The 14,307-nt window shown below is 39.2% G+C and overlaps 2 protein-coding genes and 1 pseudogene across 2 annotated transcripts; 1 reads left to right on the plus strand and 2 right to left on the minus strand.

Annotated features, from left to right (window-relative positions):
* Positions 1–236: 236 nt before the first annotated feature.
* LOC133742779 (beta-glucosidase 44-like) lies at positions 237–3,075 on the minus strand (annotated as a pseudogene).
* Positions 3,076–3,791: 716 nt separating this feature from the next.
* On the plus strand, positions 3,792–6,207 carry LOC133746553 (uncharacterized). Its single transcript, XM_062174721.1, has 7 exons — positions 3,792–4,168; positions 4,298–4,367; positions 4,522–4,577; positions 4,704–4,779; positions 4,875–4,911; positions 5,592–5,706; positions 5,784–6,207. Exons 1-7 carry the CDS (start codon positions 3,855–3,857, stop codon positions 6,019–6,021), a joined length of 906 nt encoding a protein of 301 aa, XP_062030705.1. The 5' UTR covers positions 3,792–3,854; the 3' UTR covers positions 6,022–6,207.
* A 241-nt stretch (positions 6,208–6,448) lies between these two features.
* Positions 6,449–10,290, minus strand: LOC133746552 (actin-interacting protein 1-2). Its single transcript, XM_062174720.1, has 6 exons — positions 9,858–10,290; positions 9,602–9,763; positions 9,292–9,478; positions 8,746–9,168; positions 7,855–8,262; positions 6,449–7,096 (listed from the first exon to the last, which is right to left on the minus strand). The coding sequence occupies exons 1-6, from the start codon at positions 10,247–10,249 to the stop codon at positions 6,839–6,841; spliced, it is 1,830 nt and encodes a 609-aa protein (XP_062030704.1). The 5' UTR covers positions 10,250–10,290; the 3' UTR covers positions 6,449–6,838.
* Positions 10,291–14,307: the final 4,017 nt, after the last annotated feature.

Raw genomic sequence — 14,307 nt, forward strand, 5'->3', positions numbered from 1 at the left:
TTTTTTTTATATTTAAAGATAATCAAATGATTTCACTTCTACCCCCATGGTGACTCGAACTCAGGTCCTTGATCTTAGATAGTGGGTGCTCTAACCACTGAGCTAACACCACATATGCGTAACTCGTTTGAAGGTATATAATACTAACTAATAAAAGGATTTCAAATCTCATTTAGTATGAATTGAGCAGGACAATAGGGTAGAAAAGCAGCATGATGTGTTATTGTTATCATATATAGCAGCAAAAACAAACTAGTCTTATTATCAGTACTATCAAAAGCTTGACATGAAGTTCATCTAATGCTTCTTTTTGGTAAGAAGTTTCTTGAACCAGAAGGCAGACATCTTTGGGTATCTCTTGAGGGTGGTGAAGTCAACATAGACTATGCCAAACCTTGAAGTGTAACCCAATCTCCATTCAAAGTTGTCGAGCAATGACCAAGCAAAGTAGCCTACCACATTGGCTCCCTCATCAACTGCCTTCTTCAGTTGCTCCAGATAGCTTCTGTAGTAGTTGATCCTATTGGTATCGTGCAATGCCTTTGGAAGAGTCTGGTTTCCGGGGTTATCCATGCCTGCAAATCAAACAACATTAATTGATTAATTGCGACAGGAAAAACAAAATGAAGAGAAGAGGAGGCTTTGCAGAGTAGTACCGTTTTCAGATAAAATCACAGGGGGGTTCCCATGATGCTCTTTTATGTACGTTATGCACTTGTACAAACCCCATGGTACTTGGTAGAGCCAAAAAGAATATGCCTGCAAAATGCTCAAATTTATGATTATCATCAAAATAAACGAGTGAGTTAAATGATTTGAAGTAAAATCAATTAATGTATGATTGGATTTTAATTTACCCTAGGACCAATAGGCACTCCATTCTTGTCATCTGCAAAATTCATGACAGATACATATGAGTGATAACCATATCATCATTTAAAGAAAAATTCTCTTAGATAAAGAGGAGACTAGGAGATCATCTTACAAGCAAATTTTGCATTCCAGTCATTTTGGTATCCCAAGGCATTTGGTTTTGTTTTGTTTTGATGTGGATCATACACGTAAAAAGCTGTATACTGGTTGATGCCTACAAAATCCATAGAGCCCATCACCATCTTAACCTCCTCTTTAGTAAACTTAGGCAGCCTATTGCCAACAATATTTTGCATTGTTTTCGGATACTCCCCATATACAATTGGATGAATGAACCTATTGAAAAGCCAATCCGACAACATAAGTTGTTGACTCTGTAATAGAGGTTTAAATTGCATCAAAAAGCTTGAACTATTACCATCCAACATGAAAGTCTATTGCCCTTTGAGCTGCATATCTGTCAGCCTTTGATCTGGTAAGAGGTTCGTACCAAAGAAAATCCAAGAGAATACCAATCTTTCCCTTTTGTATTTTCTGAAAAACTAGTGCACATACTTCAGCATAACAATATGAAGACCAAATTTTCTCCCTCATGAATCAAACTGTTGTCAATACATTTTCCCTTACCTGATACTTTTTGCGGTATCTCTGAACAGCAGCTGCATGTGACAAAATCAAATGATGAGCAGCAATGTAAGGCTCAGTTCCTGAATTCCCAGCTGTGCAATTTCCATAAGCTTTGGAGCACCGTGCCGGAGCATTTATTCCATTGTCATAGCCAAGAGCAGCCACCACTCTAGGCTCATTGAATGTCAACCAGTTCTTGACTCTGTCTCCAAATGTCTTGAAGCAAAATTCCGCGTAATCCGCAAAATCCTTCCTGTCAAGTTTGAAGCACATCTCAAAATTCCACTACTACTAGTTATAAAAAAAAATTCAAACTAATCCCAAGAAAGTACTTACACCACTTTGTCACTTAACAATCCCAGATACTTTTGCTCAAGTGCTAGGGGAAGATCATAGTGATACAAATTTGCATAAGGAGTAATGCCTGCGGTACAAGGCATATAGAACAATCAAATCAAGCAATACTGGAAGTACATTGATAGCAATATCAGCATTTTCTATTTTCAATCTGAATTGTTCTACAGCATTGCTTTACCTCTTTTAAGCAAGTAGTTAATTAACCGATTGTAGTATGCAACTCCTTTCCAATTCACTTTCCCAGTACCATCTACATAAGTACAAGACACAAAAGAACTCAGAGCAAATACAAAAATAAATGAAAAATTCAAGTGAATGATGAAGAAATATATTATACCTGGGAAGATTCTGGACCATGATATTGAGAACCGATAGGCATCAAAATTTAGGTTTTGCATGATATCAATGTCTTCCTGTCACAACAAAACCAGACTTTCAATCTCATATTTTCAACCTGAGAAAAAAGAAACATGTGTGCATGTATAGTTCTTTTCAAAAATTTGCAGTCCAAATACATGAACTTCTATTTTCTAAAATTTGCATGTGATGTTCCAAAATTTTCAACCGTTACATCTATTTCACCATTGAATCTAAGGGTTGAAAAACTCAAACCACTGGCATTTCCAAAACACAAAAAAATTTTCATAAACAAAACTTACTTTGTAACGGTGATATTGATCCACTGTAACATCTGCTGTATCATTATTTGCAATAGTTCCTATGTCCAAAAAAATTAAGTACATATACATTATACCCCACAGTACTGAATGAAAAGTTAATTTAGAATATGCTGTATTGAGACCGTAATTAACAGGCCGGCAAGGGCAATAATTGCAATAAAAATTTGTTTTACCTGGGATTTTAACGAATGTATCCCAAATGCTAGGTCCACGACCTTCCTTGTTGGCCATGCGCGCCTTCGACTTGATAAGCAGAGGTCGCCGTTCCAAACACAAACCCCTTCGGAAAACTGGCCCTCAGCCCGCCCTCGGCCTCAGGGAAAGGAGCTCCATTGTGCTCAGCTGCACCCGCAACGTACTGGATCACACCAACAAGACTGAGCAACAAGACCAGCAATGGTGTAGTTCTCATCTTCAAGCTTAAGCTACAGAAAACAAGAAAAGAGAGAGAGGTGAAAGTATATGGCTACTCTGTTTATACTTTACAGATAAGAAGAGGACAGTGTACGTTTATATAAAGAATATATATAAGGTATGGCTGCTCTGCTTGCTTGGGGCGCGATGCATGTATGGGAGTATGGGACCATCGATCCCCCTTTAATTAATCATTCATTCACGCATGAACTTGTTTTCTTCTAAGAAAATGGCATCTAATTCTACAGTGTCACTCTTGCAGTCCTTAATTTGACTGGTAATTAGATTAATTTGCATTTACATATAGCTAGCTAGCTAGCTAGCTAGCTAGGAAGTAGGAACACAACTGAGGGTAATCCGCAACAATTGCGTGCCAGCTCCTTGATTTGTTTAGATAATGCGTCACGGGTTTGAAGGAATATAATACTAGCTAATTAAATGGATTTCCAAATCTCATTTAGTAAACTATCTTCAAAATTCCTTCATCATAAAAAGCAGAAGCAAACACATAAGATCATTTAGTCACAACTGTTCAGCAGAATTCCATCATTAATTAGAATTCCACCGTTTACGTACATGGTAGATGGTCATTTCATCATCTCAGTGTAGTTGACAGCTCTCACCACAGATCTCATCACTTAGCTGTCAACCGTCCGATTGACCACACAATCGCTGACCAGGGGAACATTTTCGGTAGTTGTATATCCATTAGCGTAGCTTCTTTGTTGACCAAGTAATCATTTGGTTTTCTTTTAGAATTGTTAGTCCCCTCCAAGTGAGGCCCATAAACATCAAACTTCTGGGCTCGGAGGCCCATAAATAATTTGTAATAACTTTCCTTTCTCTTTCTCAGAAACCAAACACTTCACAGCGATCGTCTGAAACGAATCGCGAAAGCTTTCAATGGACAAGGTGGAGCAGGAGGTGGAGAAGGTGAAGAAGGAGTGGGACGACACCTACAACAATGTCGTAGATCAAATCAAAGCCATCGAGAACTACGGCAAGTCGCCTTCTTCTTCTTCTTCTTCTACTGCCGGTGCGGAGCTAGAGCCGAAGAAGGACTCGCTGCCCAGATTGAAGGGCCTCGCGCAAGACGGCTTGTCGTTGCTCAATTCTCTGCAGTTCAAGCTCGATCTGTTCGCTCCTCAATTGCCGACCAACGATCAGGTCCAGTCCGCCAAGGCCTTGCTCGAGTCCTGGAAAAATCGATCCCAGAGGTAAGGGATTTCATGCTCTCTACCTCTGTTTTGGTTGCGGATTGAATGATCGAAACCCTAGGAATTTTTTAGGTATGGATTGTTGGAAATTTTGGCAATTGATCGAGATTTTGTGGTGTTTATGAGCAGTTTGAGGTTGAGTATGAGGAATGCGAATTTGCAAGCGAATGAGAATATTAGGAAAGCTGCTCAGGAAGAGGTAATGAGCTAGGTTTTGGAGTAATTTGAGCTTGTTTATCATCTTCGGCGTTGCGATAAGCTTAAGAAATTGATGCATTTTACTTCCTAGTGATAAGCTTAAGAACTTGCGTCTTGGTTATTGAGAAGAAATCTTTGTATGATTGATTTGGCAGAGGGAACTTCTATTGGGAGGTGGAGGAGAGTCCACAACTCGCAGGCGAAACTTGCAGTATGTATCCATTTTTCTTAGTAGAATAGCATTCATCAGTCGAAATTTTTTTAAGACATGAATATAGTTTTTCACTTGCTTTTATATGATTTTGCTACTAAACCTGTGATTTGTCATTGTTTTCAGGACAAAGGCTGGCATGACATCTGCCGCAGAAAGCATCACAGAGAGCCTTAGGCGGACTCGTCAACTAATGGTTCAGGTCAGTGTCTGTATTTATTTCTTTGTTTTAATGTTGTGACTTTCAGTTAGTGCACATTCATGCGATGGTTGAATGTATCTTTGGCATGTTTATAGGAGGTGGAAAGGAGCACAGGCACACTCCAGACTTTCGGTGAGTTTAATTCATTCTTACATATGTTAATTCAACGTTTACCTTGCTCTGAGTGCAGCACTCAATTTTCCTTAATAGAAAAATTAAGTTGAGCTTTATAAATACGTCAGTATTGTTGAATTAAGCTTTAGTACTTAATGATTAATTGAATAGATAGATATAGACTGTTCAGTGATTGGTTTATGCAAATCAGCAGAGTTATTTTGACTATGGAAATCACAGTTTGGAACTATTAGAATCATAGATAGCAGGAAAGGCTGGCTCAAACTTTGTCTATTGTAGTGGGACTTGTTTTCAAAATTGGAAATATGTTAATGGTCTACTCTGTGAGAAAGATGTATGTCTTGAGCTTTGTATGATTAACTCATAGCTCTTGCCATGCTCTTCCATGACTAAAAGGTCTTTTATGAGAACATCAATTGCAGAAAACATATTCCACCCTATCTAGTGTTTTAATGTTCTCAGAGCATTCTCATGCTACTGGATTCCATTTTAAATCTAAATCTCCAAATTGTCAGTGCAGAAAATTACATCCATTGGAATACCGGTGTGTATTATTTTATTAAGATCCGTTAATTCGATGGTCTGCTTGTGTAATATCTGGAATATGAATATTCATTTATTTGATTTGAAAAGGGAGTTAAGATCGCAGGACTGAAACTGTATGTTGGATTATGCAGAGGAATCTACTGGAGTACTGAAGAAGGCTGAGACTGAATACAAAGGACACCGGAGTTTGTTAATGCGTACCAGAAACCTACTATCCACAATGCAACGCCAAGATATCATTGACAGGTTAGGAAGAGAAAATTTTTGCTTTGTCCAATATTATCTTTATATACAGATTCTAATGTTGAGTTAATTCTGGACAGGGTGATAATTTCAGTGGGATTTTTCCTGTTTACATGTGCGGTTCTTTATGTTGTTTCGAAGCGCATTGGTATACTGACGTTGCAGAGGAAGGTCACAGCTGCTTTCAAGGCCGGTATGGTTGGGAAAGAACTCCAGCCTGGAGCTGTTGGCAACGGTGTAAATCATGCCCCGGTCTATGACAATGTAGTTCATAAAGTTCAGGAACCTTTAGAAAGATTAATGCACGATGAACTATAACACTCTTAGAAAGATTGTTGTGTCATTTGCTTTTTCATGGGTTGTCTTTCCAGTTCACATTGATAGCTATTCTCTACCACATAGGTTTCAGGAGCAGCTTTGTTTTCTTTTTGAGCAGTAGGAGCCAGCTTTGTCAAACATGTACACTTCTTGTTTCATATTGGAAATGAAGGATATCATACATATTTACCAACAGGATACCGCAAAAGTATCAATTCAATAAATTTTACAGTCAACGGATTCAGCAAAACTGAAGCAGTAACTTGATCATCTTCGATACATCTCGTCAAACTGCTGAGTTTGGGCTTTAGCCTACAATAAACCTCAACGCAACATTTACAAAACGCTTAGCAGCAAGACACAGATCTCGCACTTACTAAACACATTTAACATTAAAAAAATATTGTGACTTTCCTCACACCAAAAACCCAGGAAAGAAAAGTTTCATTGAAAGGGAGAAAACGGAAAAGGGATACATCTGAAATTCAGTTTGATCTTCTACTTCTGCATTGATCGTCATGTCAAGGATCTAGATTGCTGTCCTGCAGCTACCACTCAATGGCTTCTATGGTTCAAAACTCTGGAGGTTTACAAAGCCAAGATATCTCTTCAAACCTTTGCAAAATTCAATGACCAAACTAGACATACAAGAAACAAACATCACATTTGAAATCCACCAACTTTTTATAAATAGCAAGTAGAAACAACTCCAAACTGCAATCCTTCTCACCCTTACAGGGTAAACTCGCAAATAACCAGGAAATCCATCAACTTCTTCATTGTTGGTTTGATAACCTCCAGAAAGCCTACAAATTCTCTATTGTGGAGTCAACCTCCACACACGAACAAAGGCATCCTCGCCAGAGCTTACGACTGTGTGCTCATCGGTGAAAGCTATCCCATACACCCCGCCCAAATGAGCACCCTTGATGGTTACACGGCTGGATGCAGGCTTGTCAACTTCATATATAATGACACATGTGTCAAGTGATCCAGTAGCAACCATGCTGTTATCGGGAGACCAAGCAAGGCAGTTTATTCGAGCAGTATGGTACAACATATTCTTAAGCTTGACCTGCAACATAGCATGTGCCAAAAAATGCAACTAGTAAGTTCAAGTTGCAAATGTCATAAGATTCAAGGTGTTCAGGATTTTTATGACAATTTCACAACCAGGCCTCTAATGAGAAATATTCACATTAAGGTACATTTAACATTCCATTGAGTCTCATATAATTTGTCTTTGACTCTCACTACCTTAGACAGACATCACTTCCTCGCAAAACTTCCTTGCACCCTTTCCTTACTTACAGAGAAGTATATGTGCCCAACAAAAGGGAAAGTGACTGCAAGAATTGATAATTCCTATAGTATGCTTTAATGTGACTTCAACAACTCCTTCGCATATCAAATTCAATGTTCTGTGCAAACAATTTGCAATAGATGTGAATTACACTATGTAAATCTTTCATTTCGTAAGATGTACTATAATGTAAAACAGTGATGCATGCACAGAGAGAAATAGTTGGCTAATTGCACTCTAGACCACTTACACCTTTCTTCTATCCTATTTGTATGTGTTTCATTAGATTTGTCTACTAAAAAGTAAAAACCATGCATTTTGATTACCAAAGAACAGTAATTGATCGTGGATTGATGCAGACATCTACACCCACACACATTGACACTCATACATGCACATACAAATACCCATAACTAGGTTAAAGGATAGTCTTTTCTCCTGCTCATCATCCAAGGATACTAAAACCAAGATAATGGTTATAATATTAGACTGACAAATGATAAACAATAGCTGCGGGCACTGAGCAATACCTCTCGGGAGGCACGATCCCAGATGACAGCTTCTCGGTTCAAATCTCCTGATGCAATCATTGAAACATCTGGAGAGTAACGTATGACACTGATAGCACCCCGATGTTTCTCTAGTACAGCCTCTTCCGTAAGTGTATCACCTGCTATAGAATATATATGCAGTTTGCCATCCTGCCCACCAATGATAGCTTCACTACCATCTGGTGCAATAGCAGATGCTGTGACAGTAAACCCAAGGTTAATAGTTGACACTACTTTGCTGCCACGAAGCAAGACAGCTCCTGAATCAATTGAAACCAAAACAAGTTCAGGAGACTGAAGAGCATGGCTTATGTCCTTCGGCTGACTACCAACATCAACAGATTCTGCATCTCCACATTGATCACCCTGTAATGGAACTCTCCACACCTGGATAGTAATAAGAGAAAGAATGAGCAAGAACTAAGATAAGGTAAAATTCAAATGAGGCAAAGCACTATTGGTTAGAAAATATCCATGATATGTAGAAATAAATATTTCTATCACCCCAAATCTCAAGGTGATTATGATTTTATACCTGCTTTATCAATGGCTTTTTACAACTTTTTCGGTAATTGTAGGTGGGACATCAGATAATGTCATAGAAACCAATCTAGGAAATATTTGGTTCACATGGTAAATAGAGTGAAGAAGGTATTAGATGCAACAGAAGAGCACATTTATGTTTTTCCTCAAGAGAAATCAAAATGTAAAGGTAGATATCATCTAATTGAATGAGACAAAAAAACAAAGAAGTCTAGTTACCATATTGTCAAATCCAGATGAAACAATTTCTTCTTCAAGAGAAATCGAAATGTAAAGATAGATATCAGCAAATTGCATGAGACAAAAAGAACAAAGAATTCTAGTTACCGTATTGTCAAATCCAGATGAAACAATTTCTTCTTCAACAGCTGCAAAACATTTTATTTGAGAAGTCTCCTTCCTTTGTAATTTTCCACTATATCCAACGCCTTGAACCCACTTAACAATTAGACCATCATAGCTGGTAGACAATATAAGTTTTGGGTCATTCTTTAGGACAGCCAATGAAGTAATATTCTTCATGTGTCCAAATAGCGATATTGGGGTTTTATCAAGGTCACTTGCTGAGAATATACTGATCATGCCTCCAAGTGAAACAGTAACTATATGATCATTCTGCCATAGGCCGCCAACAAGCATGTCATCCACTCCACCTGATCCAGGACATGTCAATGTTTTATTCACCTTCCCATTACCATCCTCACATATATCCCATACTTTCGCCGACTTGTCAGCGGACACAGTCAGAATCTATCATTCAAATACGAACTAATCAGCATAATTCAACACGAAGCAAACATGAACACATTTCGTAACACAACCAGTAATGCAGATGAACAAAATATATTGGCAGAAGAAACCAATCCAAGTTACCTGTTTGCCATCAGGACTCCAGCTAAGAGCATAAATGCTGCCTTTGTGGCCATCTTCGGATGAAAGCTCTCCGATCTTCTCCGCAGTCTTCCCATCAAACATAAGACCCTTCTTATCTGAGCTTACAGTGATAAACTTACTCCCATCTGGAGAGTACCTTACACAGTTCACAAAATTCGAGTGATCCCTGACATCCAAAAACCACAAACAAAAAAAGATAACACTTCCGAATGAGGTAAGTAACACACAGATACACATAATGCGATCAAATCAAGGCCTCAAAATCATCACAATGATCAAAGAACAAAACCTGTGAGACTGCTTGAATTTGAAAGGAGGCCCTTCATAGAAATTGACCAGGAAATCCTCACCGCATGTGACAATGCGAAAGGGTCTGGTTGGCTTGAAACAACAGCTCAAAACCCGTTTCGAATGCCCATCGAAATCCCCCACAGTAGACCCAGAATCCCACCTATTCAAAATTCACAGCCAAATTTTCACAACCCACCCAAATCAAAATCAACTCTATATTATATTATTAAGATCGCAAAAACGACGTCGCTTACATGAAGGCGCGGACAAGCGACTTCCCTTTGCCTTCGCCGCAGGCGACGATCCTCATTCCGTCGGCGGACCACTGGAGGTCGTCGATCCGACCCGAGAGGACCTTGAACTCGTTCTTGAGGACGAAATCGTTGTGGGTCCCCCAGATCCTGACGGTGCCGGAGACGTCGGCGGACGCGATCCACTCGCCGTTGGGGGAGAATCTGGCGACGGTGGCCGGGTAGGCGTGCTCCGCGTAGACGGCGACGTCGAGAGGGTTGTCGAGGTTCATGATGATCACGGATCTGCCATTGGTGTAGAGGAGCCGGTTGGATTTGGGATCGCCGGAGATCAGGATCCCCCGGCCGCGCTCCGTCGACGGCACGCAGGCGTAGGCCTCGGCGAGTTGGGGCATTTTGGGGATTTTGGGGGAAATGAGATTTTGTGGGGATTTGAAACCTCGCAGCTTTTATAGACTGAAGAGGACAAGTGGTGGACCCCAGTGAGGTTTGGAAATGTTCAACAATGGACACGTGTCGGAGATGTATTGATGATTCAAAAGCAAGTCTGGATTTTGGGCTGGTCAAGCTCAGAAAGGACCTTCCAGGCCTGGCCCATCCATTTCTTTTCTTTTTTTATTTTTGTGGTCGCATTAGAAAAGTATTACAAAGAAGATGCTCTTTCTTTATAAGGTCTTTAACAAGACATTATGTACTGATTTGTCTAAAAAAAGACATTATGTAATGATATGCGATTAATTTAGGTGAAAAGTGATTAAACCAAACACGCATGTGATTGTGATCAAAAGTAATATTAGTAAACTGGTCGGCTAGCATACTGTCCTCTCAGAATGTATGTACGAACTCAATGAAGTGAAATTTTATTTCGCCGGGTACTAAACAATGATGATCAAAGCACGAAAGTTCAACTAACTAACGTAGCAGTGTAATATGAAAAGATAAACTGTCAAGTCATGTAATACAACTATACAAGTGGTAAAGAAGTGAATTGTAATAGTCAGGCGGATAAAACTACGTGTGGACAAATATTGAGTCTAAAAACAAAAGGAATAAAGTTAGAAATGAGCACAATACTTGTATAATACTTTTAGGTGTACGTTGTTTGGTTTGCGGAAAGGAAATTAGTTTCTTCGTCTTTGCCATGAGCCATGGGAAAATAAATTTCGTACTAGTTTCTCTAGCAATGTTTGCGAACGTCAAGAAAGTAATAAGAAAATGCATTTTACTTTTGTTTTCGATGTTTGGTTTGTGCAGGAATAGGAAAGTAAGTAACATCAATTTTACAATGACATCCTTACTATTAAAACATAAACAATTCAAGATTCAAAAGTTTTTTGAAGAAAAAGTTGGTAATAATAACATTTAAAACAAGCTTGCTCACCTAAGGGACAGTTTTAAGGGACTGTGAGGGACAAGTACATCTCAACCACATGTATTAAATATAAAAGCAGAAATGTAATAACCTGTTTTTTTTATTCAAAACAATTTGGTGGCAAACACCTTTGTTAAAAGGTAAGGTGTAACTTGATTCAAGGCCGGTTGTTCTAATCATCATACAAGTCTGCATAATTGAAAGAAGCAGACAATTCTCTCTCTCTCTCTCTCTCTCTCTCTCTCTCTCTCTCTCTCTCTCTCTCTCTCTCTCTCTCTCTCTCTCTCTCTCTCTCTCTCTCTCTCTCTCGCTCGACCGAAACCGAAAAACAGAGCAAAGGCTCTTCGGTCTCTCTCTACCTCCACCGGCCACCAAACGGCGTCGAACCACTTCCTTTTGCTTCGTCTCAGCCTTGCGCAGCTGCTAGAGGCAGCCTTGCACCGTGACACGGCCACCAGCGGCGGCGGGAAGCTCCGCCCGGTTTGAGCTCGTTTTGGAACCAAGCTTGATATCTCAAGCTACCGGTCACCAATCCTCACCAAAATCCATCCACAAGCTCGCCTCAACTTCCTGAAGCTCCCAGAAGCAGCCTCACACGGCGGCGTGGCCCGTAGCAGTGGCTGCAAGTCAAACCCAACCAAGAACGAAACCGGAGCTATCGATCCGGATATCTCGAGCTACAGACCATCATTTCTTGTGATTCTTGAGCTAGTGAACTCAGATTGAAGTTTTGAACAACTTTCATGAAGGGATCGAAGCGAGAAATTGAAGTTTTTACGTCGGAATTCAAGCTCGCCGGATTCTGGAAATTTTCCGGCCACCGACGCTTTCGATCAAGATATCTCGAGCTGTAGAGCTTCGTTTTGAGTGATTCTTGAACCAGTGAGTTCGTCTTTAAGTTCTGAACAAGTCTCCTGAAGGAATCGAAGCGAAAGGAGGACATTTTTACGTTGATCGGAGCTTCGCCGGTTTCTGCAAATTCTCGCCGGTTTCTGGAAAAATTCCGGCCACCTCGACTGTTTTAGGTAATTTCAACCACTTCCGGTCATTTTCAGCTTACATGGTAGTTATGAAAGTTGTTAAGCATGATGAGAGGAAGAAGAGCAGCCCGGCCCCGACACCATTGGTGGTGGTCGGCGGCGGCTCTGCCACTAACTCCGGCGGCCCTTTCCGGCCACCTCCGGGGATCAAAAATATGGTTTCTGTACATTTTCAGATTCTATATTTCAATACGATCATTTTGGTATATTACACGTAATTTTTGGATATCGTATGATTAAGTTATGAATTTTTAAGTTTCGATCGATTTCGATCGTTCGATTTGTGATCTGTGAAGATCAGACCGTCTGATGGAATTGTAGATTTGATATGTTGATCGTATGACTGTCCCGATGACTTTGTGTGGTCACGGACGAAGATCCGACCGTTGGATCTTCGTATAATTGAGAAATGGTGATTCGGGAGGCGATTTGTGAGAATCCATCCGTCGGATTTTTATATAAGTTAGAATCCGACCGTCAGATTTCCGTATATGTGTGCTTTTGAGTTGTTGGCTAAGTTAAGATCATTATTGGATTAGGTGATCGATGGATTTATTTGGCGGACGATTCGTGAGATTGTTAATTGAGCTGTTAAGAAGACGCAGCTGGATCAGAGGTGAGTAAACCTCACGTGGTTCATATTACGAACCGAATAAATTTAATTACTTTATTTTGTCGTAATTGTGTGAAAATATTTATGAAATAAATATTTGTTTTAAATCATATGGGCTTGATCAACTACGGTCCATAGGTAAGTAAAATGTATTTAAACTATAAAAATGAATTTCACGATTTTATTGTGTGGACTATAGTTGGTATTAGTGATTATCCCTGAGCGGATAATTACGTATATATATATTTATGTGGAATATATATATGGATGGTGTGGCATTGTGGTATGTGGATTATTGAATTGAATATTTACATATGTCGGAAACATATATGTATTGGTAGAATTGTTGTGATGCAAACAATATTTGTGAGTGAGTTCATATATCGTTTTTGGGTATGACTTTTCGGGAAACAATATGTCGTGGGAAATGGTATTTCTATTGTTTTGAAAAGTGTTTGAGGATTTGGGGAGTTGCAGGTTGTGATTTCTCCTTTTGGGTTGGGAAACATTTCAGGTCCGGTATGACCATTTTAAATGTTTTAATCTGACGACCGGTGGTCTGAGGATTTGAGAGTCACAGGTTGTGATTTCTCCGTTTGATTTGTTTTAACATTTTGGGTCCAGTGCGACTCGCTTAAATGTTTTGATCTAAGGGTCAGGTTGGCCTAAAGATCCGGGGTTTGCAGGTTGCATCCTCAGGCAATATATCGTAATTACGCCTTTGGCCCGGTTAGTGATTTCGATCAGTTAGAGCTCTAGTCTGTCTGCCAACGTGTCCAGGTTGGACCGGATTTTCATAATGATTTGTTAGGTTAACATTTCCTATGATTTTGTCACGATGTGACTTGTAAGAGTCCTTTTGGTAAAAGGTGTTGAGTTTTGGATGGATTTATTAGTGTGAGTTGATGATGTTTTTAATTAATTTCCTTGTTAATTCTTTTGTTTAAATTTCTATTCTTTTTCTCTTTTCTTCTTTTTCGGTTATATTGTTTATTATCTCTATTTATTTCCTTGATCATTTCTATGGTTCGATTTCCCGTTTATTTCTCGTTTTCATTTTATTGTTTGATTTTAATGTAATCTCCTGAACTAAATTATATGCAGGGATTACTATGACTTCTGATTTTATGCGTGTTGGTTATTTCCTGAATTAAATTTCTATGCATGATTAATGTTCTTATTAGTTTAATTGGGAAGTGCAGTGATGGATGAGACTTGTAGAAAGTTGAGAAATATTATTCCGTATTGTGGGGATAAAGACATCTTGTTAAGAGTAGAGATGAGTGATTCATTTGATTTCTTTGTGTGTGATTTCAAATGATTTGGAGTTAATGATTTTGGTGATCGATTATCGAGATTGTGGTTTTCTTTGTGGATGTTGAAATTGTTGGTTGTTACTTGAGTTAAAAGTACTGTGTTATAATAAAT

The sequence above is a fragment of the Rosa rugosa genome, chromosome 4, assembly GCF_958449725.1.
Source record: "Rosa rugosa chromosome 4, drRosRugo1.1, whole genome shotgun sequence".
NCBI lineage: Eukaryota > Viridiplantae > Streptophyta > Magnoliopsida > Rosales > Rosaceae > Rosa > Rosa rugosa.

What these genes read in the sequence shown, in the direction of transcription:
- LOC133746552 (XM_062174720.1), bottom strand. Translation starts at nt 10,249, where the DNA reads ATGCCCCAACTCGCCGAGGCCTACGCCTGCGTGCCGTCGACGGAGCGC. An exon ending in TCGCTTGTCCGCGCCTTCAT is followed by an intron (nt 9,764 to 9,857) that starts GTAAGCGACGTC and finishes AATTTTGAATAG; the next exon opens with GTGGGATTCTGGGTCTACTG. An exon ending in CATCTGGATTTGACAATACG is followed by an intron (nt 8,263 to 8,745) that starts GTAACTAGAATT and finishes ATTACTATCCAG; the next exon opens with GTGTGGAGAGTTCCATTACA.
- LOC133746553 (XM_062174721.1), top strand. Translation starts at nt 3,855, where the DNA reads ATGGACAAGGTGGAGCAGGAGGTGGAGAAGGTGAAGAAGGAGTGGGAC. An exon ending in TGGAAAAATCGATCCCAGAG is followed by an intron (nt 4,169 to 4,297) that starts GTAAGGGATTTC and finishes GTTTATGAGCAG; the next exon opens with TTTGAGGTTGAGTATGAGGA. An exon ending in CGCCAAGATATCATTGACAG is followed by an intron (nt 5,707 to 5,783) that starts GTTAGGAAGAGA and finishes AATTCTGGACAG; the next exon opens with GGTGATAATTTCAGTGGGAT.